This window comes from Rhea americana, unplaced genomic scaffold, assembly GCF_003343005.1.
Source record: "Rhea americana isolate MKP2758 unplaced genomic scaffold, rheAme1 scaffold_207, whole genome shotgun sequence".
Classification (NCBI taxonomy): domain Eukaryota; kingdom Metazoa; phylum Chordata; class Aves; order Rheiformes; family Rheidae; genus Rhea; species Rhea americana.
The window spans coordinates 1,485,739-1,513,091 of record NW_028186228.1 but is presented as its reverse complement, the minus strand read 5'-3'; the positions used below and the strand labels follow the sequence as shown (position 1 = coordinate 1,513,091).

The following is a 27,353-nucleotide window of genomic DNA, read 5'->3' as shown; positions in this document are numbered from 1 at the left end:
ATTCAGGAGCCTGTGGAAATGCATCTTTTCTTTTCCCCTACCTTGCACACAAGCACACAGACTTAGTGGTTGAGTCAAATGGCTAAAAATCCTTAGGGGTTTAAAGGATTAAATGAGAAAAATTTCTAAGGTGCAGAAAGGGTTGAAAAACTTAGAAAATATGACAAGAGGTAGATMCTGAGGGACCTGCTTCATGAACTGTAGCGTCTGATTTTATGTGTATAAACATAAATGCWGGTGGAAGATGGGTGGTGGAAGTGATTTTGTAACTGCAAAAAGGAAGGGAGAACTAGTGAAGGCTGCTGTGACAGTTTGACACTAAATAATTTTGCAATGCTAATAGAGTAATGCATACTTGGGAGTTGCAAATTTAATCTTTCTGCTTCATTCTGAAGACAGCTTTAGCTTTTATATACAGTCAGCTAGACCTTTATTTTCTTTAGTTCCTTTAAGTAACCTGTTCACTTTTATTTTTCTGTTCGTCTCAGATACTGGAAGATTCAAGTCAGATTCAAGCTTTTCCTGCAGTCTTCCTAACTGTTGCCCTTCGCTGGTGGGAGAAGTAGTTGTGGAAAGAAGAGAGCTGCCCCCCAGGTTTTGGGCCCTGTGGTGAAGGTCGTTGCAAGGCACAAGGTGTTTGCCTGCACGGGCTGCAATGGAGACGCTGTCGCAGGACTCTCTGCTGGAGTGTCAGATCTGTTTCAATTATTACAGCCCCCGTCGGCGGCCCAAGTTGCTAGACTGCAAGCACACCTGCTGCTCGGTGTGCCTGCAACAGATGAGGACGAGCCAGAAGGACCTGCGATGTCCCTGGTGCCGTGGGATCACGAAGCTGCCGCCGGGGTATTCTGTGTCGCAGCTGCCTGATGATCCCGAGGTCATTGCTGTGATTGCAATCCCCCACACCTCAGAGCACACGCCGGTCTTCATCAAACTCCCGAGCAACGGGTGCTACATGTTGCCCTTGCCCCTCTCCAAGGAGAGAGCGCTCTTGCCGGGAGACATTGGCTGCCGCCTCCTGCCCGGCAGCCAGCAGAAGTCCCTGACGGTGGTGACAATCCCGACAGAGCAGCAGCCCCTGCAGGGCAGCATCCCCGCAGAGGTCGGAGCCGAGGAGCAAGACAGGAGAGGCGTCGTGAAAAGCTCCACCTGGTCAGGAGTGTGCACTGTGATCCTGGTGGCCTGTGTCTTGGTCTTTCTGCTGGGCATCGTCCTCCACAACATGTCGTGCATTTCCAAGCGCTTCACGGTGATTTCATGCGGCTGAGGAGAAGCTGCTCTCAGAGTACTCTCGCGGGCTGATCCAGGGGTTGGGTAGGTGATGGTGGTGGGATCAAGTGAGACAATTCGCTGCAACTTTGACCAATTACTACAGAACGCTTGACACACGGACAGCTGCTTGTTAGTCCTGTGGCAATCCTAAAAGGTGGAACGTGAGGCCTCTCAGCAACGTGTGGAGAAAATCATGTCGAGTGTCTGATGGTAACAGCATTGAGGAGGACTGCATGTGTCACCATAATCATTTATCAAAGGGACTGTAATTTACAATGATTTTTGTCATGTTACGAGATTAAAGACATCTATGTAGCTGGTTATACTGTAAAGTATATGGAATGAGCTCTTCTCTAAACACAGTAGATTAAAATCAAAATTGCTCTTTTAGAATTAAGAGAGAGAATTGGTGTATGACTCAGTAAAAGGTGTTCAGTACCAATCCACACGTACATTATTTTTAACGGGGACGAGGTGGACTTGTAAAAACAAGAAATCTTTTAGTTGGTAAGGCATTTTATATGTTTTAAATTGCACATTAATTAGACTAAGTTAGGAAGTTGTACAATAGTTTTTAAAAGGAAATATTTTACAAGCAATCATTTTGCTCTGTGGTGGGGTTTTTTTTGCCGTTCTCTGTCTCTGTTTTCTTTTTTTTCTATTTTTTTCTCACTTATAGGGGAGCAGCACTTCCAAATTGTTTCATTTGGTGAAGGATCCAAGCAGGGAAGCAAAGTGAGCTAGGAGGAATACCTAAAAATGCAGTCAAAACATTTCTGCCTAACCAGCTTCACATGAAGAATGCCTTTGAATGGTAAACATTGGACATGCTGTTTTATCTCTGATCTGTCACCAGGCCTTCTCGATGATGTGGCCTTCACAGGATTAGTGAAGATGTGAGTCATGAGAAGTCCTAGGATTCCTTCCTGCAAGGACGTGATAGCAAATTGTTCTTCATTTTCTTTTTCTACTAGAGGTCAATTTTGTTTTGTTTTAAGAACTTCAGACCTGTTTCACCTCCCTCTCTCCTAGGAGGTGCAACTGTGTACCCATGGAGGTATAAAAAAAATTTACCCTGAGGAAGCCTCACCATCTGGACTGAGACTGAGGTCCATTCTGTGCCATCATTTAATAACAGGTRGTGACAGAGAAGGATGCAGCACCTAGGCCTACCTAAGCCTCTCCTTGGGCTGTGCAACTCCTCCTAAATCACTGTGACTGTCCTGGTGTCAAAATGTGAGCATAACTGAGCCCTTTCCTCAATTCAGTGATATAAATCTTGGGATGTAGGAACAGATATGCACATATGGACTGATGTGAAAAAGGACTGCAAAATATTTCCCTCCACCTGTGAATTGCCAATAAACCCCCAGTAATTTGTAGTTCATTGCTTGGAAAGAGCCAAATTCTTGTAATTTCTCTTCAGTTCAGTAGCACCTTGCACCATATAAGCAGTCCCACTAGCTTTAGTAGAACTGCTCATGAAGTAAAGTAGAGCTCAATGTGAGTTAGAGTATTTGGCAAGTCTGAAAGCTCAAATTTGTGAGATTTAAGGATCAGATCAAGGGGCACATGACACAGATCTTTAATGAGGCAGAAAAAGCTATTGATTTGCACTGATTYTTTTTGCAAGTACAAAGTGTGAACAGTTGCTTAGGCATAACCTCTCTGAAGAATGTTCTCTTGTCTGCTGCTAGTGCTCTTTCTAAATTGACTTGAGATTGCTCAATGCCATGTTGTAGCACCAGGAAACAATTTTGGCTSTACATTGCCCAAGTTAGTCCTGTAGAAGTTGGTGGTTTTGTGATTATGTCACAAAACCAAATTTTTGTTTCACGATAAACATTATTTTCAACTAGAACTTCCTGCTGAGAAYATAACTCTTTCTTAGTGCTGTATTTCTTCCCCTTCCTCTCCGAAACCACTSTTTTCTTCATTGATTTCTTTAACTGAAGAATAGTGTATATGGTGCTTAATCGTTATGGGGTATACAAGGCCATGTATGGAGAGGAGTTTAAGTACATTATACTGATTTTTATCTACTGTCATTTGTATGCATAGCACAGCAAAAAAACCCAATAATCCTCAGATAACACATGTTCAATGCCTTTTTCATGTAAGGCCCACGTGCAGTATGCCTTGAACCTGACTTACAAGTATTGTAATACACAGACACCTCTCAGCAGCATGTTTGATTTGGTTGCAGTAGGGAACGACAGTAATTCCAAACTCGTGAACTTGTTACTCTCTTGTCRCCACTAGGTAGCCAGATCTCTGTTGACATCTGCGCTACACTGCTTGTTGTGTAAAGGAAAACGAGTTCACGAAGAAATCTTGCCTTTTATAAGACTCTTAAAGTGATCGGATACAGGATTCAACYTTCTACTGCCTTATTCCCTAGCGGTGGCTTATGCTTGTAGCAGGAGTGTAGAGCATAGCTGGAAGATGCTCTGAGAACAACGGCGAARCATTTTACACCAATTTCTGCGTGTGTTTGTCGGAGTCGTGARCGGCTGTGCGAAGATGCAAGGCAGCCAAGGAGCAGGGCCTGGGAGTTAATCTATACAATATTAATTACGTTAACCTCGTTCTGGCTGTGCAATGCCTGCCGTAAGCTCTTGAGGTCGAGGGTTCCCTTTRGTGTCGCAGGGAATGGCTGTCTGGAAAACTGCCGCTCTTTGTGCCTGCGTGGGGAGGGCAGTATGAAAGAGAAATCAGAAATTAGGTTAAAATACCACACTGCGTAATATATTACGTGACAGGCAGACCTGGAGTTTATCCGGTATTAATGAYGTAAGTATTATTTTAGCAGAATACCATCCTCTATTACGTAGCACAGTGCATTGTTTTGTTAGTAAGAATTTCCTGTACTTTTAGTGCCTGCTGAAATGCATGTTTGACCTAATTTCTGATCCAGACACTTGCCTGCTCACAGCCTTGTGTAAGAGCAATAAGTAAGACCTCAAGATTTTCATCTCTGTGGGCGCGTGTGTGTATGTTAAGTTCCTTTTTAATAGGAGTTCTGAAGATATTTTTGTTTTTGCTTTAGACTGTGACTCTCATTTTAAATTTGCAACTGCCATATCATGTTGGATCACCCCGCTTTTTGCTGACTTGTGTAGAAGTGAACTAAATAGTTTGTTGTAATGTACAGTGTTAAAATGTTTCTCAAGTATGTTGATTGTCATACTACTTTAAAAATGCAGTGCAGTCTATCCCATTCCTCGGTCTAGTACCTGGCATTAAAAAGTGATACTGCTTTATATGCCTCTAACTTTTCTTTCTTTTTTTCTTTTCTTTCTTTTTTTTTTTTTTTAAAAAAAAAACCACCCTTGTCTGTAGTTTTTCCCAGGCCAAAATCCCAACCTAAAGGAAATCCCAGATGTACACCACGTGTACACCAATTCTGTATCAAAATCATCGTGTCCTGGGTTAGTTTTTGTCCCCTGGTGTCTAATAGGCGATCACTACCCAGTTCTTCCAAAAAAAGAAGGAAACTTCCTGTGACTCAGTACTGTTTGAGCAACCAAAACTTGTGCTAAATACTGTTATGGGAAATTACTAATGCGCCTGCATTTTTAGAACAAATTTAATCTGTATGAATGTGTATTTATTTGTTCGTTTAATGGCAAGGATGTGTGCGTGTTGGGGCCCAGGGTTTTCTTTTTTTCCTCCTTTTTTCTTTCCCTTTGGAAGATCCCAGCTTCCATTTTTCTGCTTGTGCTTTCCTGGCAAACAGACTTTAGGATTATTCACTTTGTGAAATTCTGTTTAGTGAATTTTAAAAATTCAAAATATGCAATTTTGTTATGCAGGATTTTTTTAGGAAATTATGTGTTCAGTGATTGTTCATGCTTAACCAAGATGTAAAGGAGCCTGGATGTTTTGTAAACATGGAGCAATCATGAGTCCAAAGTTTCATCTTTATTAATGAAACTCAATCTGAATAAAACATTAGCAGGAAAAGAATGCTATCCAGTGAATCCAGAGTACCTGTGTTACTTTGCCATGAAATGAAGAGCATGGAAGGGAATTTAGCAGAATCAGTCTGTATTTTTCGAGRGGTGGCTGAAATTTGACTCGTGTTTTAAGGCAAAGTGTAAGTGGGGGGTGTGGTAAATCTTGAGAGGTTTTTCGTGGTTTAACTGCCTTGGAATACAGAATTACAGCTGATGACTACTTAGCCACAGCAGCTTTTTGTTTTTCCTTTTTTTAATCAAATGATTTAAAAGTGTTAAGTGAACTTTTTCCTTATGGAATTGGGGGATTATTGGCCTTCGTTTAAGCATGTGTTGTACAGATTGGCATGCTGGCTCCCCCTTCCCCCTTGAGCTTCTCTTCCCAGTCCCATTAGTTATGCTGGAGCCTGGAGCAGCCAACCTCCCTAATTTTACAGGCGCTTTTTGGGGAGCAGAAATGGGTGGCTTTGCACTGGGTTTGTTACATTCACCACAGGGCTAAAATGCAACCAAACAATTCAGATGTGATTTGTGCTCTGCTGTAGGCGGTCCAGCGAGAAAAAACTCTGAGCTGCTTTGAGCCTCTCTGTTCTCTGGGTCTTTTCACATAAATGCCGATGAGCTGAGGACTTTGCCTCCTCCCAGCTGTGGAAAGGGACCCTACCTGCCACCCACATCTAAAGGCCCCCTGGAGCAACTGCCTGCACRAGAACTTGTGTGAGCACTGCAGGAGATGTTCATGTGTTAAATGAACACACCTCCAKTTGGGTTTGAAATGTTTCCTTATCCCAGAAGCACCAAAAGCCTGTCTTGAAATTTATTTTTCAGGCTTTTTTAAGGGGTGTGTGGGGGGGAGAAGGTGCATGGCAGCAGATGAGTCCCAGCATCACCCAGGAGGCTGTTGAAAAGATCTGTTGGCCCTGAAAATGTAGGTTCTTGTCTGAGAGCCTCAGTAGGGCAAGGTTGTGTTGAAACGCTGCCATGGACTTACAGCTTCCTAGTGACCTTTCTGATGTGTTACAGTGTCCGTAGGCCTGACAGCTGGGACTGTTTTGTTTTCTTTGTCACTTTACCTCTTGCATGCTCATGTCAACAAACAAAGCTGCTTGCTTCATCAAGCTGAGCAGTTTTGCAGACATCTCTTAAAGTTGTCCTGGGCATCTCTCGTTGAAAGTGCTTACCTTCTAAGTTATTTTATGCCTAATACATGTTCAGAAAATGCAGATTTTTTTTTCCAAGTATTTCCTTATACTTCAGTAAACTTTATTTTAGTTCTAAGGAATGCCAATAATTTTTGTACTAGGCACGTTCCTGAACATCAGAGGCAGTTCTGAGAGATTAGGTAGGAACTGCACCCAGGAGAAAATATTTCCTCTCTCCTGTCCATTCTGCAGTACCCTTCAGATATACACAAGCCTGTGCTTACTCTCCTCAGTTAGCACCATGCATGGGGGTGAAATRGGGGCATGTGGGTAGCATGGAGCCCCTACGTGTGGGAGGTGTTTCCACATGCACATAATGCAGTCTTGCATGTAGCAGAGTGATGCTGACAGGCTTAGTACGAAGGCCTCGGGCTGTTATATCTCAGGAAGGCAGCAGGCTGTCCGGTGCCGAGAGGCGTGCTAAGGCAGCTTTGGAGTGTGAAGTCCAAATACTTCTTCCTGCATTTCCCATATGATGAGTTGCCACCTCTACTTCTCTGAGCTGCCYTCTGCAACCCAGGTTGATACCAACTCCTGGCGACGCTGCATGGGACTGACTGCCTCAGGCCTGATGCCTTGTCTGGGTTCAGGCGAGGAGCTGGTTATGTTGCTGTGTGCTTCCAGCTGGGGATGTCCACCCCAAAGGAGAACAGCTGGATGCTTGGGCTTTCAGTGGATCAGGGGTTTATGTAAGCTCAAGTGAAGGTCTTTTGATGCACAGCTATTACAAAGTGCTCCTGAAAGCCAAACCAGCTGGGGCTGAGCTATTTTGAAAGAGCAAAGAACGGGTGCAGAGGGAGGAGGACAGGCAGAAATGAGCAGGTGATTAGGCCACAGCCTAGAATTTCAGATCTGAGATGTGTGAAAACATCTCTTGGCCATGTTTTGCAGTGATCTGCATTTGTCACTTCTGTCAAATTGTATCTCAGGAATACCTTAGCTGTGAAACTTCAGATTTTGCTTTTTCTTCAACGCCTTTGAATTGGGAAGCTGCCTGTTTCAAAMGTGCAGTTTTCTGCCTAACTGAAGAACAACTGTTTGGGAATGTTTTAGGATGCTAAAGCATCACTGAAGCTCAGGACTCATAAGAGACACAAGCTGAACAGAAGTTCAGCAGGGAGAAGTTGTTTGAATTAAAAAGAAAAAAAAGCACTGAACTCTGTGTGTGCAGATGTGTCACATTGTTTAAAATAAAAACTTGTTTTATTTGAGTACATGTTGACTGAACGTACAAAAAGGAGGTGGCCATCTCCCAGGATAAACAATGAAAGTGACTGCCAAAGCTGGTAATGCCAAACAGCTAAAAACAAGGTTTGTTGAACTTACTAGATTTGAAAATCTGGGGTTGGGGTGAAGGAGGTTGCWTATTTGGTACAAGTATTGCATTCAGTTTACACGGAATAAAACAGTAGGATTCAAATAAGGATCTGTAGCTTTCGGGTTTAGTTTTCAAGGTGGAATAAATAGAAGAACTGAGGAATCTGAGCAGTGTGATGCTCAAGGTTATTTAYTCATCCATCTTGAGAATTATGAGAAGCTGTGTTTGCTGTCACTGTGCTTATCAGTCTTGGAAACATTGACCTGTAGGCCCCTGCCTGCGCTGACTAGATCCGAATTGCTGCAGTTTCTATCAGTTTAAGAGAAATCTGAATCTGCCTAAAGATCTGAAAACCCCGTCACCCTGCAARATTGTTTGAATTCAGATTTATGTTTCCTGTCTTGAGTTCCCCTGTCTGACCTGCCTAGCCTCTAGTAGCTGAATGGTGTGTTGCTAGTGTAACCCTATTCTATTCATTTCTGTGAAATCATACTTTTCAGTAATATTCAAATATTTTGRTGAGTTCTTTTTTAACCCGAAGTGAGATTAAAGACTATCAGCTGTTACTTATTGTGTAGTATGTGATCTCACTCTCAAGGGTTCAAGTAAGGTGGTAGGTCTTGCAACACTTCCAAAGCAGCTTTTCAGGTGGTAGAAGCACGTGGCCGACTGCACGAATAAGAGGAAGCTCAGTTTCCAAGAATGGCCAATTTGATAACTGAACTGCAAATGAATAATTTCGTGCTTAAATTATTTGGAAGAATGGTCACAGATGTTTCTCAAAGATTTGCTTAAGAAATGTATTTAAATATTTGGGACRGTGATTCAGGAAAATATGCTAACTGAGAAAGCACTTAAGCATTAACTGTCTAAGAAAGCTGAAGGGATTTGGTCRTACATGATTAAATTCTCAAACAGAGATGGATTCACACTTAGATGTTCATTTCTTGATATTTGACTAGTCTGCATGATTCTTAAACCATATGTGAAGTAATAAGCTTTGCTTCAGGGGAGATTTTATATTGAAATTTGAAAACAGATCAACTAGGAGATGCTCTATAATCTCCCAAGACAGCTGTTTTCAAGTATTTGAATGTAGAAACTTAGTATTTCTGTAACTCCTATTTTTAATTGCTCATTGCACATAGCTGAAAATTCTTAACTCAAAGGGAGTGGAGGGGAAGGTGTGCTGTCCAAATCTACACTAAAAAATACCTTGAGAGTCCGCAGTGATAATGATTTAAAAAAAACCCAAGAGAAGTAAATTTAATTCTAATCGCTTTTTCCTTCTGTGTTGAAATGCCAAGGGATTTGCTAAACCTACAGGTTGATATAACTGAATCCCTGCTTAATGATTATTTTTGCTGAACTGGCTAGCTGTAACAGATACATATACTGYTCTTTCTTCTTCTTCCCCTCATCCGGTTTAGAGAAGACAAAATTTGGACAGTTGTAGCTGGGTTGAAGGGAGTGATAAGAGTTGTAAAATGTTACCAGCAGGAAGTGTAGTTTTGTGATAAACAAGGAATTGCAACACTGAATGTCTTTGGGCTGTCATCCAGGCAGAACAAGCAGGCAGCAGCTCCAGCAAACTCCTGGGATCTAGAGAAACCTTGTCAGGACGAGTGGAGACATGGAGATATTTCTGAAGAGCTTAGATACTCTCTCTGTTTGTTATTGCTGGTGCCTGACATCTTTGGATTTGGATTCCTTCTTCTGTCCTTTATAACAAGAAGGAACAAGGCGTAAAAAGCCCTATCTATTGTTTCCTTACTGAGCTGTCATCTCCTGTTCCCTTCTGCCTGTTACTTAGCTGTTCTCCTGCAGATTCGCATAAGTCGATATCTCTTTATAAATGAGAWATTGCAAATTTCTACTACATTTTCATTGATGAACATGCTTACAACTTTCCACAGAATAAGGGCATCTCCAGGCCTCTRTGCAAAGTCTGATTTGTGATATCCCTCTGTCTGCTGTCATTATTGTCAGTCCTTTTTAAATATATGCTGGGTTATTAAACCTTGCAAAAAATTATAGCCCAACATTTTTGAAAAGGGCAAAAGCAAAACAAACTGGAGACTAGAAATTATTTCTGCAATTTATTCTAGTGTAATAGTGACATTAATTCTGTGATCCTGTTTTCTTGGGAGGAGAGAGAGAAGGAAGAAAATCCATATTCATGATTTGGATTAGGTCTGCTGAGTTTCAATATGTATGTATGTGCTTCTGTTTCGTAATACCTCATAAACCTTCTAACAGCTGAAAACTGCAATAGCACCAAAATCTTAATGTCACATGCTGCCTATTAGATTTAAAATGCCTGCTGAAATGTGCAAAGCCTGGACTTCCTGGATTTTGAGCACACAGAGTACTATATGTGGCTTTAGTTTTGATTGTCAGTTCTCTGAGATCAAAATCAGGTCTTATGCTTTATTTAAAGCAGTTAGTGGACTCAGCCTGTGAGGATCTTTGTGATATGCACTACATGCAGTGGCAGCTCTCTTTTTATAAATCTACAACAAGCAGCCTTTGATAAAGAGATATTTACTGATTTGGAGGGTAAATCATCTGTCTCCTTAAGAGAGTGTTAAATCTTTGCCTTGAGTTAGTGACCTGCATTTTGCTAAAGGAAGACAGGATCTGGTTAAATCCCATTTGCACAATATGGCCCCARTATTTGCTTACATGGCCCAAGGAGAGGAGTTGCTCTGGGGCAGGTGTTGGACTGGCTGAAAAACGAATACGGCAAATTTTTCAGCTCTGTTGGAGCAATGACTCTGTAAGAACACACTGCAAATGTCCTCGTGGCTGCAACTGTCAAACACGACATCTCCTGTTAGAGGTTGGAGTCTTGTGATTCCTTTGCTATAAATATGTTCCCACGGAAGCATTTAAAAGAAAGTGAGAAWCTTCCTATAAGATTCCTTCAGCTTTCTAAGTCATTGCAAACATAGAAGTTTCCTAYTGTCCTGTACTTTTATTCAGCTTCATATGTAAAGCAAAAGGAGGCTGCCTCATTGCAGGCTACTTCTTCTATTGCAAAGCTGAGGTTTGTCRTATTGCTCAGATAGACTTTTGCTGTAGGCTCTAAAAGGTGTTTTTGATCCCTTCCTCCCCCCAGTCTTATCTTGCTTATAATTGTTTTGGAAGAACAAAACCAAGCACCAAGGAAAAACAGAAAGAAGGGTAAAGCTGTTCTTAATTCAGGCCACGTTACYACCATCTGTTCTATATCCTTTTAAACACTGTCAGGCGAAAGTAGAGGTGCCCCTGAAATTCAGCTGTGCTCCGAATGAATCCTAGGAAGCTTCTTGTTGTGGAGCCTAGACCYTACTAAGCAGARCTAGAAGGTGAGGTGGTGAGTGGTTAAGGCGATGGACTGCTAATCCATTGTGCTYTGCATGTGTGGGTTTGTATCCCACCCTCRGTCCTAGCCTTCAGGAGTTACTGAGCACTGGAGCAGGTTATGGAGTCTCCATCCCTGGAGATGTTTGAAACCTGCCTGGATGTCATCCTGTGCAATGTGCTCTAGGTAACCTTGCTTGAGGAGGGGATTGGACTAGATGACCTCCAGAGGTCCCTTCACAATCTCAACCGTTCTGTGGTTCTGTACATATCTGGGCCTGCCAGAAGGCACAGTCAGGAGATGCTGCCTGTGCCAATTTGAAATACTTGTTCTTTCAGCAGTAAAATAATGACTTTGCAAAACAATAAAAATATTTTTAAGCCCTAGGAGTAAGGAGATGAAGTCCATGGTTGCCGGAAACAAAGAGGGAGCAGTCATACAACATCCACTGAAGTCCCAGGTGGACCATGTGGTTCAAGACCAGTGGGCTGGTGTGTACGTGACTGCAATAGTGAGGGTAGGACTGACTGTATGCACACACATGTACTCCAGGGGAACTGCTTGTCACCATCCCAACACGTGTTTCAAGCTCCTTGCAGTTGATTTCAGTTTCTTTACTTCAGCCATAGTATTTCTAATTGCTCCAAAAGCATCGCCAGTGAACTATAATTTAAAGCAGACCTAAAAAGTCCCTATCAAAGGGCCTATCTTTGCACTCTGAAGAAACCCTAGTAAAGCTACTGTATTACTGATGGACATAGGAAGCACTGGAAATGGCTTTTCTAGTGAGGGCAAATAAAATTTGACAGGTGTTAAAACAAAAAGGAAAAGGGAAAATACTGAATAATTACGATGTCAGCTGAAGAGTTCTTGGTTCAACTTTGAAGTGGGAGCTAGTTTCTATCTCAGTGCAGTTGTGAAGATGTGTGTATGTAGTCATATGCTCAGTACATTAATTAGAACAGGAAATTTTGGAGGGCTTGGCTTTTGCTTTAAGAATCAAAGGCAGAAATGCCTATTTTTATGTCAGTTGCACCGATGTCCTCTTCCCTCCCCCTCTGGACCTTCAGGCTTGTTAACAGCTCCACCAGAAGCTGTGAAGGTTGAGATTAGCCTTGGGCACGCAGGTATTACATAGCTCTCTTACAGCACCACCACCCTCTCTGCTCCTTGGCATACACTCGTGTTCGACATGTTCCCGTGCCCTCTGCAGGCTCCCTCCCCACCCCTTGTTAATTATATTCTAGCCAAGCAAGCTGGCACTGTTCAGGAGCTGCAAACTGAAGTCCTTGACGTGTTTCAGAAACAAGAACATCCATAACTTAGTTTTAAGAGCGTTGTCTCCCTTCCTTTCTTGTAAAGGGCTAACTAGCCTTTACAGATATATGAGTTGCTGGGCTGTTGTTGTGTCAAAATGTTGCCAAATATTGACTTTGTAAAGGTGAAATCAAAGTGCTGTCAATAAATCTGAATGCTTGTTGAAGCATTCTTTGCTTGCTTTGACTGCCTCAGAAGATGTCTAAACCTTTGCACAGTTATTACCCTCTCCCCTACACTGCCACTTCTCCTGTTTTAACATATGGCATTTTTGTAGGCCRGTGTCCGGAGTCTCGTCCTTTGTATATGTGGAAGTGCTGATTTTATGAGAAATGTGCAGACGTATTTGCTATGATTAAAATTCTTTAAAATTATTTTCAATAGACTAGTGTGTGCTTTTCTTTTTTAATACAAGAAAATAAAATTGGCTGGGACATTCACTCATCGGTTCCACTGAGAGCTTTAATAGAGTTGCGCAGTAATAAAGGAAAACTGAGATCCTCAGCCAAGTTTCAGATGTGTGGAGGTGACTTTCAAATGGTCCATCAGAAAGAGGCTTTTATGTACTTGTGAGAGAGTCAGAGAAAAATSTCTTTTGAATGGGCTGCGCTTCCCTTCTTTTCTGGGCAGCTCTACCTCTACGGGTTTGGTACCGCTTTGGCCTTGTCTGACTTGGGTGCAAATTCCAGCAGCTGTTCCTCTGCAACCCATGCTGTTACTATGCCTCTCTGTGCAAGGTTCGTAATACCTGAGCATACATGTACTCGTACGCATATGTGCCCGCATTGCTGTGTGCACGCAGAGATACTGCCTTACCTCCTAAACAGGCACCCATCCTTGTAATCATGAGGTTATGAGGTATAAAGAGTACTGGCATTAATGAATGTAAATCTAATAACTTCAGAGGAGCTTGGAGGATTTACAGCACCCAGGGTGAGGACCAATATACAAAGATAATTTCTGATGTTCAGCAGTCTTCAGTGTTTCAAGTGAGTCTATTCACTGTGCAAAAGTCCAGCTAATTTTCCTTGTAAATCTTTCATTTCAAGCCTAGTTTCCTATGAATAGGAGACATGCACGCTCATGCTCTGAGTCTGTGTTCCTTTCCGCTGACCTTTCAAACCAAATTTAACACAGTGATAGCCATCTAAAAGATAATTAAACTTCTATTTTGATGACATGTGGATAGAAGAGGGGGGAGGGAGAGAGAGAGAGAGAATGAGACCATGTAAATGCCAAACCTGTGAAAAAGCTACAGTGTCGACTTTTATCTTATTAGAAATTACAGTTCACATGGGGGAGACTCCCTACTAAATGACTTAATCAAAGGAAAAACTTAAACTGGAGCTTGCAGTCAACAGTGAGACAACAGTCCATAGGCAATTAGATTTTATTAATGCCTGTCTGTGGATTTCCTTTTCCTTTGAAATGCAGCTTGTTTCAGCACTCTGTATATATGTATTTCAGTCTTGAGTGATGAGTTATGATGATACTGTTGCCAGTACATAGCCTAGGGCAAGCTGAGTTTTGCAATCACAAGATAAGAGGCTGAATCCTTTCTTTAGCAGCACCATGACACAACTTTTCTGATGCTGCTTTGCATCTAGTGACTTTGCACAATTAAGCTTGGATTGCCAAATTTCACTGTGATGAGGCAAACATTAATTGACAGAGGTGTAAAGCAGCATCATAAAGGAAAATACCTAATGATGGTGTTTATTTTTTTTTTTTTTAATATCAATAGCAGGGCAAAAACAGGTAGTGCTCTGTCACTTAGGGTTGCTTAGTAAGTATGGTTATTTTAGCTGGGATGAGCTAAGAGTGTAAGTTAGATTTGTTGGCTGAAGTAAGATGTTTTATTAGATGAAGTGATAAACTGAGGGAAAACCACACATTTTTGTGCCCACAAGCCTTTCTTTTCCAAGCCTGAAATAGGAGCAGCCTACATGAAAGCTAAATACAGACAGATGACAACTGCCCTGAATTTAGCTTAGTTATGCCACTTGCTTGGGATACTGAGAGAATAAGGCAGTCGCTCCCTGTAGAGGAGAGAGGAAGTTTTAGTAAGAGGAGAGGTAAGAAAACTCATAGGTGATCTGAACAGGTAGAGAGTGAAAGATGTAATTTCACCTGTGAAAAAATCAGGTTAAGAGAGAGAAGACCTGATGGAGATYTATAACGTGGCATGAAATAGTAGATCCCAGTCTAACCAATGAGGAGATGTCAGGATCCAGAACAGCTGCTAATTCCCAGCCTAGGGGGAAAACATTCTCAGGTGTCAATGTTTCTCTGCCATCAGCAGGCAGTTGTAAGGCATGTTTGGAGTGTCTTTAAACTCAGTAGGGCCAAACAGGGCTTCTGAGAAAAGCTAAGGAAGTGAATTTGATGCCTTTTAGTGGTAGAAGTCCCAAATAAATGAGGTTTGCTAAAATACTTTGCTCAAAACATTGCTTTGGTGAAWAGAAGCCTTTCATATGCTGTTGTGCTAACTGGAATAGCTAAAAGCCTGCTAAGCTCTGAAAGTACGTGTCAGGGAGCAAAAGTTGCGTTTCAGCAGTTACAACTTCCAACAGATGGAGGATGAGAAGAGAAAGAGAAGAGAAAAGACTTACCTAGCGTGACTTGGGGGTCAGACAACGATTAGAAAATTCAGATTCCCCTGACTCCTGCACTTCTGACTGCCTTAGACCATATTGCCGTGATTAAAAGAAAAGGAGCTGTATCCATCATGGGAGTCTCATAGGACACCCAGAGATACTATCTCATCTAAATGACCCCCTCACCAATAACTGAAGGCATTGAAAATATTGCGGGCAGCTGCAGTTGTATGCAGGAAGATGGGCTGAATTACCATGGGGCTCCTTGTGGCCTCCTGGCAACGAACCTGTGAAGCAGTGAAGTGAGTTGCTGCTTTTGCCATGGGGGAGTTCATCACTGCAGCTGCCTTTTGGAATTAAGGGCTGCCTTTTGGAAGTTTCTGCAAAMCAAAGCAGACCTGAAGGGCTGCTGCACTCAGGTGAGTGTGTTGCTTTGTGTGTTTAATGCTTGAATGTGGTGTTACTAACCTTGATGCTGTCTGTTGCTTTTCCCTCTTCTTTTGCTGGATTTGGTGATGATATTTTAACAACTTACTTAGCTAAAGCCTGTTATTTATTTCCCCTGAGGCCGTGCTAGGGAGAGRTCCCTTTGCTCCTTTGAGGGGGACATACTTGTAAGTAGACCTTGTGGTAGAAGCGGGGGGACAGCAGCACAGCATTTCATTGGTATTTTAGGCTGTGCAKTCACCATTTTAAGATGCAATGTGAGGTTTTGTACAGTACTAGAGTACTAGGACAGGGTGAAGAGGAGAATGAAGCAACCAGATCAGATGAGAGGCTTTCAATGAGCTTGCAAAGCTATAACTGCAAGGCGTAGGTATATTTGCTTTGCTGTGGGTGTTATGTGAATACACACCCTCATCTGGATTTAGTCAACACAAATTATTGCCAGCACTACCCTGATCTGGGGTTATCACTTAAAATTTTTTTTTCTGAGTGCTTCTATGGCCTGTCATGAATTGAGAGCTCTGGAGCAACAGTGGGAAGGCTGGTAGCTGTGGGAATGGGCTGATTACAAAATGTAATAAATTAAACTAATCCTTGAGGAAATCTCACTGAATGAGTTTGGCTTGATACCTCCCCGGCACATCTGAAAAAGGCAGTGAGTAGAACAAATATACTGGCATGTCTGACAACGAATATGTAATGTTTTTCACTTTGATGCTATCTTTTACTTCAGAACCTCAAGTCTCCTAGCTAATATGAATTAATTTGAGCCTTCATTATATACATGTTTTGCTGCAGAGACTTGTGAATACTCAGCACTGGCTTCCAGTTTGATGTGCCCAGGATAGACCATAATCCCTAGATTTCAATGAATGAGATATCTTTAAATTCCAGGTTTCAGAGTCAGCTAGTTGGCTTTGTGTTTTATTTTGGAGGGGAAAAAAACCCCAAAAGCTGTGATCTAGGATGTGTTCTGGGGAATCAAAACACTCACTCACTCACTCACTCAATCACTCACAATCAATGTCTTTATTTGTTGCTGCRCTGGCTAGAAGGCTGGTACAACTGTCCATGGCATGCAGACATCTCCCAAGCCACCGTTCAGCTCAGCGGTGTCCCCAGCCTAATTAATTGGTCACAGGTGGATACATTAATCACACCAATGCATCACTTGTGACAGGTCCCGGCCATGCCTACGTAACGGGAACGGCGCGGCGCGTGCGGCCTTCTGTGGCGGCTGTGCCGAGAGGCAGATAAATCACGACGGCCCAGTTCTGCCACCTCGACTCCGGTGCAGCCAGATCCCTGGTAAGGAGAGCCCTGCAAACCGCCGGGACTAATGGTGAGTAAAACACCCTCAGCGTGCATGAGTGTTACTGAATGGCAGATTAACACACTAGGCCAAACGCTTATCTAAAATTAAGTGTTTTCCTCTACTTACRCCCTGAGATTCCTGTCTCCGATTATGTTTGGTTTGTTTGTTTTCTCTTGTTTCTGGGTGTATTCAAATAGCGATAAGAGGAAAATCCRCACAGAGACCAAGGGATGGATAAAACATATGTAGCACAGTAAAATGAAAACACCTTGGGTGGAGTCCAGCCATTAAATCTTAAGGCAGTACTTAACGTATTATTGTCTTCATTTGGGTTTGAAATATCAATGTACCTAGGCAAGAAGGCAAATTTACAAAGAGTTAGTTTGGAGTTACCTCTCCAGGAAGAGCTACAATAGGCAAAATGTAGCCTGAAACACGGCCAGATTGCTCTGGGAGTATTGAAAGGGGCCCTGTGGAAATCAAAACAACTGTGTGTTACTAAATTAACACTGCTCCCCCCTCGGCATGGGGTTGCTGAAGCCAACCCTCAGATGGCCACCAGGTCCCAGTGTGCGTGACAACACGCCACGCAGAGGAGGCTCTAATTTACTTCCCCTTCCAAACCGGGAAGGGCTGCGTCTGCTGGCCGTGTGCTTGAATTAAAAAGGCATAGCAGGAGCTTTGGGCTTGCTACAGACTAGGAGATGCCACCGTGGTACCTCTTCCTAAAACCTTCCTTTTCCCAGCAGTCAGCTGGGTTTTCCAGGAGTCTGTTAGTAGCAAAGCAGGAAACAAGGCTGTAGGTGTTTTGGTCTAATTGATAACCCGCTACCTGGAAAAAAAAAATGAATACTTTGCTGAGAGCAGATCTGCTCTTTTGGCCTCAATGACGAATGCATGGGATATTTTAGTGCTTGTGGACAGGATATTGACTGAGCAGYATCACACTCGCTGCTGGCCCAGGCAGTCCTCTGAGATGCTTCATGACCATGCCCTACTCCTATGCTCCAGGCTGTGCTAATCACCACAATGGAGGTCAACAAGAAAATCCCCCTCCAGTCTCAGCTGTGTRTTTCATCTTTTACCTGATTATGGGGTGGTTAAAATGTTGGGGTCACCTGCATGTGTCTGCCAAACTGAGGCTTGGACACCAGAGTGCCCTGAGGCAATGCTAATCTTTCCTGCTCTCTGCAGGTGCCCCATAATTTGGCTTTTGGAGGACTGATACATACCTGTAGCACCAAGATATTTGGATGAAAATGTGAAATGAGATGGAGTAGGACTAGATGTGCTAATGATCCCTGCTAGCTTTAAGGTCTGCAGTGCTGTACCTTTTGAGATATAACACAGACAACCTCTGCAAGTCTGAAAGGAAAAAAAACTACCAACATTCTAGATTAGACCTCTTGCAGATCTTGTACAGCAACCATCCTAAAATACCCTTTTAAAAATATGTTTGGGTCTTGTTTTTAAATGAAGGCTCTGACCTTGATCATTTGAGAATGCAYGGCTGAATTCAAAATGAACTGCTTAAAACTGTTTAAAACATTCCCATGCATTATTTAATGCAGAGAGACATTTCAGGATATGGTTTATATGAAAAGTGCTATGAAATTGAATTGTATATTACTGTATCAAAATCAAAACTGTATATTAATGTAATTAAAACAAGCATCTCATTACTTTGGAAATTATCTAATGCTTGATGAGATCAAAGGCAAACCAAAGTAAAAATGTCAGGCAAAAGATGATTTTGCTATTTCCTTTGGTAATGTAGGTGCCAGTGTTAACGAACTGTTCTTCCTGTATGCCCATGTGGTTTTAGACTGACAGGAAGTATGATTTTCAGAATTGGATAAGCTTGTTATGAACAATTATCCCTCAAAAATATATGCATGGAATTAAAAAAAAAAAAAAAAAAAAGGCACGGTCAGATATTCCTTTACATGTTCTCAATTTACATATGGGTTATGGGTAAATGTGAAGCAAGTTGAAGCCTGTTTTATAAATGTGTGTGTGTGTGTATATATGTACATATAGATGTGCACAACTGTGTATTAACATATATATACATATATATTTGTTTGTGCATTTATATATTAATTTATATGTTGCAAAATTCCACATGGCAATTCCTGAGAAGCTTTAAGAGCATAGAATATACTTTGGTGAGGATACAGAAAGTGCATAGGGAAAACCTTGCAAAAATCTTTCATCTAAAATAATAATAAGGTTGGAGATTTTACTCTTCAGTACAACTCACCTCAGCGCAAAGCTTTTCAGTTTTGCAAGGAATGTTCTGCTCCTGCTCTTTCTCTTTTGTACACTCATGCATATATAAACCCTTTCGTATATAAGCAGGCTCTAAGTTATGAGATAGACTTTCGAAAGTATAGTGCTGTTTCATCTTGCAAATAATTTAATATAGATGTGATATGCTAATTTGTTTGTATTATATACTGATGTAATGTTTCAAAAATTAGAGGAACGCTTCAGAACAAGAAATGGATGGGCATTTCAGCATTCTACAAGTCATCTGTGAGCACCCTAAGGTGTTTTCAACCATACTATTTGTACAGTAGTCATTAGGAGACTAGGTGAAAGCCAAATGTATGTTGTGCTTTGGATCAAAAGGAGATTGTATGAATCTAGTTTCTTTTGTTGATTGTTTGAATTCAAAATAAAGACTGTGTTTATTGCAATGGCACTCTTGAAATGGCTGCTTATGCAACTATTTATTTCATTAAATATTTGAGGAGAGCAAACACAAGTAAGCACTCCTGATCTCRTTATCCAGTTAACAAAGCACCTGTGAGAATTCTTTTCCAATGAGTTTTCACTGCCAGGTGAATGCAGGAGGGACTCTTGCCCATTACTGGTTATCCCATTGATCAGTGTGACCTTCCAYTTTTGCTGCAACACTCCTTGGATATTTTTCGCTCAAGCTTATCCAAAGTACTGCTGCTGCTAGAGCACCACACTYTTGCATTTATAATCCATGCTTCTAATGGTACTGGAAAGGAATAGTTTGTGTGCTCAGATTAACACTCCTGCGATGTGCAAAATGGCCTGTGGGAGATGAGATGCGGGGATCCTACCAGGGAAAAAAAATGCGACTGTGGGCCTGAGAGGCAGGCATGCCCTTAGGGGAAAGGGCAGTGGAGTAAATGTCCRTTGCATTACCCACATGTACGTGTAACCTATACTAATGCTGAATTGCTGGGATTTCTTACAGACTAGAAAGTTGTGTGGCATAACTTTCTTCTACTTCTTTGACCATGCTGTTCCTTCATTATCCCCTCTGAGTGTCTTCCTCCCCCCTCCCCCCTTTTTTTTCTCCCTGCAATTAACTTTTCCATGCTTACRGTTGCCACCTCATGCAGCTGTGGCTGAGAAGGAAACATATCATTGCTGGTGTAATATTGCCCATGCAGGTTCAGCTGCTGTGCTAAACGGTCTGGGTCTAGGCTGAAAGATACCCCTAAGCTGGAGATGAGTTTCCTCGCATTGCTGTTTTCCAGAACAAAGGCCATCGCTAGGAAAAGAAGTCCCTTGGGAAGGGACTTGAAGCATGCAGGGGTAGGGAGAGAGAGAAGTGGTGGGAACAAACATCGGGCTCCTCAAAAGTGCAACAGGGCTTATTTTGGCTGTGTTTGCAGTCTGTGTGGTTTCAATCAGTGCCAGCCTGAGCTTGYTGCTTGAGGCAGCACAGGTTGTTTTCAACCATGGGTACCTGAGCTCTGTTGTTTCTGTAGTTTGTATGGATTGAGCTATGCTAACAGATATCCAGAAAGCCTGAGAATCAGATAACACCTCTCATTCCAGGCTGATAAATCATCAGGAAAAGATAATGTTTACTTCCAGATTTAAGAACTGTTTTTATTACAATGTCTGCAGATCAGACTGATTGCAAAAATAAGCTGATTTTGGAAAAACAGACACACCTCTGGTCTTTTAAAGCAGCAGAGAAGCTGCCACCTAGAAACTATGGGGAATGCACTACCTTTCTCTCCCATTTTGAGCCAAAGGACAGTTACTTTCCTATTAGCTCTTCTGTGAGCTTTCTGTGTATTGATTTTATGACCTTTCAACCACTGCCTGTCAATCTTCTGCTCCAACTGCTTTATGAGGATCAGTTGTGTGGTCAGCTCTCAGAAAATCTTTGTCTTCTGTTCTTTCAAAGTCGTAAGTGTTTACAAAATCCTATGGGTTGGATGCTGACATCATTTCTTTCCTCCAGCAGTATTGTACTTCACAGGTCAAACCAATACAGTTGTTCAGAGAATCTGAAGGATTCAGGACCACAGAATTTAGCGTTGAGTTCTTCTTTCGGTGGAGTTACTGGGGAAATCTTTAGAGGGTCGTGGTAGCTACTTATGTGCAGACACTCGCTTGCAGATCCACGTACTGCAGATTTTGCCTTATGCCACTGATGATGAATTTTGCATCTAAAAATACCTTTCTTTGCAGAAGTGAATGTTTACTTTGCTCATGTTTGTTATCTCTGATTGATTGTTTCTGTGTGTCAGCAGCAATAAAGGCTTATTGTTTTGGAGCTCTGTCTGGGACACATTAAATGGATCTTATTTTCAGAAAGTGCCGAGCCTCCAAGCCTTTGAACTATCTGCCTATTAGAGTGTCTCAGAGTGGACAGCCCAGAATGGAGGGAGTTACACCCTCCCACATAATAATATTGGCCTGGATTGCAGCTTTCCACAGTATAATAATTTAAGCTCACCCAGTTTGTGATTGTCAGGTAAGCAGAGATAGCAGGCAGCTCTTCAGATGTTCATCTTGTTTTTTCTGTAGAAAATAATGCCACTTCTTTGCCAAGTGATCTCTCACTTCTGTTTGTTTTTCCTCCTGCTGTCCGTTCGTTCTCCACTCACCAGGCTCGCAAACAACCTAATTTTTCATACCTACTTCTCCATTCTTTGACACTTCAGGTTCCTTCCCGTTGCTTTCTCTCAGTAACGAGCTCATTCACATTCCATATTCAAAACCAACAACGTGATTCATTGAACAGAAAAGTGCTTTTGCTTTGCACTGTTTGTTTGAGACTGACCTGGAGGATGACATTATAAATGAGCTCTTATATCTGAATAGCTTTGTCCTGCTTCACAAAGTCAGTAGAAATGGCAGGGAGCTTTTGGTTTTGAGGGGGAATTGGCTGCTTCCCCAAAGTCACTTCTCTCACTGAGCTTATCTCTTTCCTCCCTTCTCTTATGTAGAGGTACCAGTTTCAGCTTTTAGGTTCACGAAGAAGATCTTGAAAAGGACAGTTTACTACAGCATGAACAAAAGAAACAAAGGATAGTCCTGAGATATGAAAAGAGAGGGATGAACTGGTTCAACTATAGTCATGACTAATATGGAAATAAACTGTTTTTGAAGATCAAAGGGCGGTTAACTTTTCTAATGTCTTGTACCAGTTTTGCTTGCTTTAGCTGCACTGGCATGCTGAAATGGTTGGAAAGGCTGTTGTTAAAGTATCTCCAGCCTGGCTAGACATAGGAAGCATTAAAAGTCACAAGAGGCCTACCACTCTTTATTTTGTTGATTCAAGAGGTTCCAAATTGTGCATTATTCAAGTAATTAAAGCTAATGGGCAAATTTGCTCCTCAGTGGTGGAGGATTTGACTTATAAACCTCTCATAATTATCTAAGGCTTCATTTTTTATTCAGATCAAAATTCTAAATCTAGAGACGTGATTGGGTTTTACCCACCTCGTCAAATGGGAAAAATCTAAGGTCAGTCTGATTTTAGTCATCCAAATATTAATACAAAGATATCGTCCCAATATGCTATCCATTATTTTCCAGTTTTACTCATCTCTCTTAAGTCCACTCATATTCTATAGCCACTAAACCAAATTTGAGTCAAACTTATTGACTGCTGCTGATGTGAATATCAAGATTTATAGAGTTGGAAAATACTGTTATCAAAGCTAAAACTTTATTTTGAGACACAACAAGATTCATTATTTATCGTAAGAAAGTTTATCACAAACTTTTATTACATATATTAGTTATTCTAGTCCCTCAGAACATCCTGGTTTGTGACATAAAAATGACATTTCCTAACCTATCCTTAACATATTCAGGGAAAGGAGATTAAATGAGAGATGTAGAAGAAAACTGCTGTCCTTAGGTGTGTGATCCTGGTTTTCTTAGCACCCAGCATAGTTCATTAGCACAAGGTTGTCCTGTATGTGTTGAGGAGGAGGTGGTTTTCTACATGCCCGACACCAGGCGGCTGGCATCAAGTCAGCACTGCAGCTTACTTGCTTGGCAGGAGAGAGAGTTTTTCATGCAAAAAGCCATAGTAATTGTTTCTTATGGTGTGGCTGACAGTGTATGAAGAACTAAAAGGTGTATGTGGTGAAAATGAACAAGAATGTTCTGGAACAGCAATTTAAGATGATTTCTAAAGATATTAAAAATGACTTCATTTAAGATATGTTTAAAATTTGTGGCCTGAAGTAATTAAATGCTGCTCTTGTTTATACCAATATCAACTCTAGAAAAAAGTTATTGCTGGAGAAACAATAAAAATTGGTCTGCTACAGAAAAAAGTCATAGACAGGAGGGGAAGTGGCTGACAAACACAAATGTATGTGAAGCAGGTACCAAACTTCTGGTGTCTTAACACTGTCGAAAATCAGGAAAATCAGTTCCCTTTTTGTTTTTAGTAAGTTACAGTTGTGGGTATAAACAGGCTTTGGTGGAGTGCAGTACTAACCTCAAAAAATCCTTGGGGTTCAGAAATTAGAACTATATTTTAAAGCAAACGAAAGAGAGACAACTAAGTTACTATGGAAGGAGGAGTGATTTTTCTTTAGGAGTGGTGAAATAGATAATAGTTATGACTAATTTACTGGTTTGGTACTAGTTTGTGCCCTGTTATGGCCATATATGGCCATAATGAAATTGTTACATATTCTTCTAGTGTCTGCCTTTTAAAAAGTTGCAGAGGAAACATAAATAAAGTGAAAGAGTGATTTTCAAGTGCTTGAGATCCTGATGTTGAAACAAGAGTTAAGTACCTCAGCTTATTTCATCAGAAATGAGAATCAAGAAGTGACAGGTTTATAGTGCTTAAGTTCCTTCAAGGAGAGAGAGTAATAAGGTCTGGAGGAACTGTGTGACATGGTCTTGTAGCTGGAAGCTGAAACTGCACTAACTGAAACAGGAAAAAAAGGCACAGATTTTCAACTAGGAGTTCTGCATAACAACATAACAAAAAAAAAAAAAAAAAAAAAAAAAAAAAAAAAAAAAGCAGTGGATTCTCCATCTCCTGAGAAACGGGTTATTTCCCTGGAAAGTGTGCTTTAACAAATACAAAATACTGGTTCCAATAAAGACTGGGTGGGTGAGCATTAATCACTTTTAAAATACGAAGAGCTTTGCTGAATTGATTAATTAATGTTTCTTTGTGGCCTTAAGCTCTGTGAATCTATTGCACTCAGTCCTATCAATCATAGAAGTATTCAGAGATCAGGATTATTTTGTATTATTTGTTCAGATGTAATATCCTTCCTCTGTGTCATGACTGTAGGATATAAAAGTGATGGATACCCTCCTGGTTCTTTTAGCATGCTGGTCCCTCTCCCATAAGCTCAGAGTTTAGCACTGAGATTGCGGGTGCTGCTTTGTCATGCAGTCTGTAACTTCTGCTGCCATCTTATTGCTTAAATGTAGGATTTCAGTTTCAGATGTGGATGTTACCACAAGATTTGGACATAATGCCATCATTGCTGTCATGCAGACGTGGGCTGCGTGTTAAATGGTGCTTAACTCAGTGCGGTCTGCCTCATGGCTCTCACATTTTCTGTCACTCAAATTCTAAACTCCTACACCTTGAGGCATCATTGTCCTGTAGTTAATGAATATAATGTGGTCATTTCTGGCATGAGTCACATTCCACACAACACAACCTGATTTCTATGTTATAGTTTCTCTTAGAGGAGAAAAGAAGATTTCAGTTCTGTGCTTTCGGTTGACTGTTATTCGCTGCAGAACCGTATTCCCCCATAGGTAATATTTAGGTGTTTATGAAGAGCAATGGGGTAAAGACTGAAAATTTACTTGAAACCCCAAATATAAGGTAACAAAAAACATATAGGGACTAAAATTACAAAAGGAGCATAAAGTAGCTATTACACACATTTAGCTATTCTTTGGTCTTGGCATTTGCAGTGGAATCRAGGAAGTTTTCCTCACAGATGAATGTGGGATGGAGCTGCTCTTTYCCTGGCTATGAAGGAAGTTAATTGATGGGTCAAAGGTGTCCTCRGCTCATGCTTGACTGTTTTTCATGTATTCTACTTGTGAGATGCCCCAAGGTGAAAACCATTATCCTCCTCTGTGAGGAGGAGCAGAGTGGTGTCTGCGTAAGGAAGGTGACCTGGCTGCGCGGTGCTTGGGCTCTCGGTGGATGCTCGCAGCGGGAGGTGCAGGTCTGGCCTCCGGACTGGAAGTGTAGGAAAAGAGCAGGCAGAGACATCCTGGCTGCGTGGGCTGAGCCAGCCCCAGGCAGGCTGCCAGGCAGCTGTGGGACCAGGGTGGCACCCGAGCTCGTAAAGCCCACTGCATAAGCAAAAGCCCCCCAAGCGCTCTTCGTTCTGTCATTTGCTGTTCTGGCTGCGTGATTTCACAGCCTAACAGCAGAAGTAGACCTCAAGACAAGTCTGTGTATGTGGGGTACACATGGTTTCTCCAGGTATATGTGCCCCTTTCCYAGAAAATGGGTTTCTTTTACTGCATGGCACTGTGCTGCGTGAGGCAGATCACGTCCATCTCCGTACTTTAAAACTGGAAGCTATAGYGACAGTTGTAGCAAGGCTGATAATGTTTCACCTCAGAGATTTCTGATGTACTGGGGAGGAGGTGGCAATTTCTGCAAGCGTCCTCCTATAAACCCATTTGAAGCCCAAAGGAAAGATTTCCATTGATTATAACACCATCTAAATCTGGTCTGGAATGCTTACTAAACAAATCATACTATGATCCTTTGCAGTTATCACTGTTAAATAAATACAGGGGAATTATTCCGATTTATTATTCCTTCCACTTAAACCTTTTGGGGATAGAAATGCATTCAGTTTTAGTGAAAAWGCAAATACCAAGATTAATGGTTTTGGAAAACTGCTAGAAAAAAAGAGTTTGCATACAGGGTTGACTCAGCTCATATCCTGCTGACTGGCTATTGTGGAACAGGAGTAATTTACAGAATTACTGTACAACTATTAGTTGTGGAGAAAAACAAATCACAGCAAGCTGCTGGCATTTTATAGCTATATCATGGAGCAAAAGGTTTTTAAAAAATACAGTGATGTCAGAGGCTTTGTATACCTCATTGGATTTTCCTCACTAGAAACTCAATTTCAATGTAAACATAATTATCTAGGCTAGACTGTTTGGGGGAGTAGAGGGATGGATCCTTTTCTGTATAAACTGTCCCATGTGTGGTTTTGGGGAGATGCTACTCTAGAAAGTTAAAGGATGTTTTCACGGATGTTTTCAAAATGGGTGTCTAAAGAAAAGTAACTGCMCTACAGCTGAGGTTGAAGCTTATTCTTTTTTCCAGTCTAGATTTTACTTTCTCCCGTAAGACTATGATATACGTGAGGCTGATACTATGCAGGCTCATTCCTCATAGGCATCTTRACTGCCTTAAACTGCCTCCAACATTTGAATAAAGAAACACAGGAACGAGTCAAATAGTTTCTCATATCTTTCTCATATGTTTATTTTTAGTATACACTACTATCTGAAAGAGTGTTACTCATAGAAACGTACGTTGTGTTACAGTTACTGCCTGGTATAGTTACAAAAATAAACTAACCTGCATATTTCATAACAGTGGAATCATCTTATGGTATGAAGGTCTTGGTCATTTGTCCTCAGTCTTGCAGATAGCCAGGGTGTAGTTGACCAACYGAATTTCTTTTTCAAACAGTACTGTTTGAAACCCACAGGAGTTAGAAATACTGAGATTACTGAGGTTAACCTCTCTATCTAGGCCTTACAGCTACAGTAGGTAACACTGTGTGTTTTTTTYCCCCAAGAAGTCTGTTTACTCTTCACGGCAGACTTGGAACTGCCTGCTCACCCTTGTGAAATGAGAAGACCATGTGCAGGTCAGCCCAGAAACTCCTGGGCAAACCGGCTGTCCCTGGGTTACCATTTATCTCTCCACTGGCTAAATGCAGGCTTGTATCTTCATATTTTTTTTTCCCTCCAAAATACAGTTAAAAGCGTGCTCTGGATAGATATTTGTCTTTTAGGGACAGCAGGAATACATTCCTCAGCAGGTAGAATTGTCCTGCTGTGTTTTCCAAATGCAATGTACAGAAAGTGCCTCCCAGTTCAGTARCAGTCTGAATCAGCTCTGCCAAGCCTTGAGAGTCAGCACAGTTAGGGGGGCAACTAACACTTTCCTGAATGTAAACAAAACTTTCTGACATATGGAAAAATAGCACTGTAGCTAATTTTTTTGGTAGGTTCATTGAAAATGATTTCATTATTTTATACACAAACATGTAGTCTGTGAATTGTAAGTCTTTTTTTCTTAGCAC

General features: G+C 41.4%; 1 protein-coding gene across 3 annotated transcripts in view; it reads left to right on the top strand.

Moving 5' to 3' along the window:
* Positions 1 to 12,788, top strand: part of RNF152 (ring finger protein 152) — a 53,060-nt gene extending 40,272 nt beyond the window's left edge. For all 3 annotated transcript variants that reach the window (XM_085304356.1, XM_085304358.1, XM_085304357.1), the window contains exon 2: positions 489 to 12,788. In XM_085304356.1, the coding sequence (XP_085160482.1) occupies positions 656 to 1,267 (612 nt within the window). In that variant the 5' untranslated portion in view covers positions 489 to 655 and the 3' untranslated portion in view covers positions 1,268 to 12,788. The remainder of the gene's footprint in view (positions 1 to 488) is intronic.
* Positions 12,789 to 27,353: the final 14,565 nt, after the last annotated feature.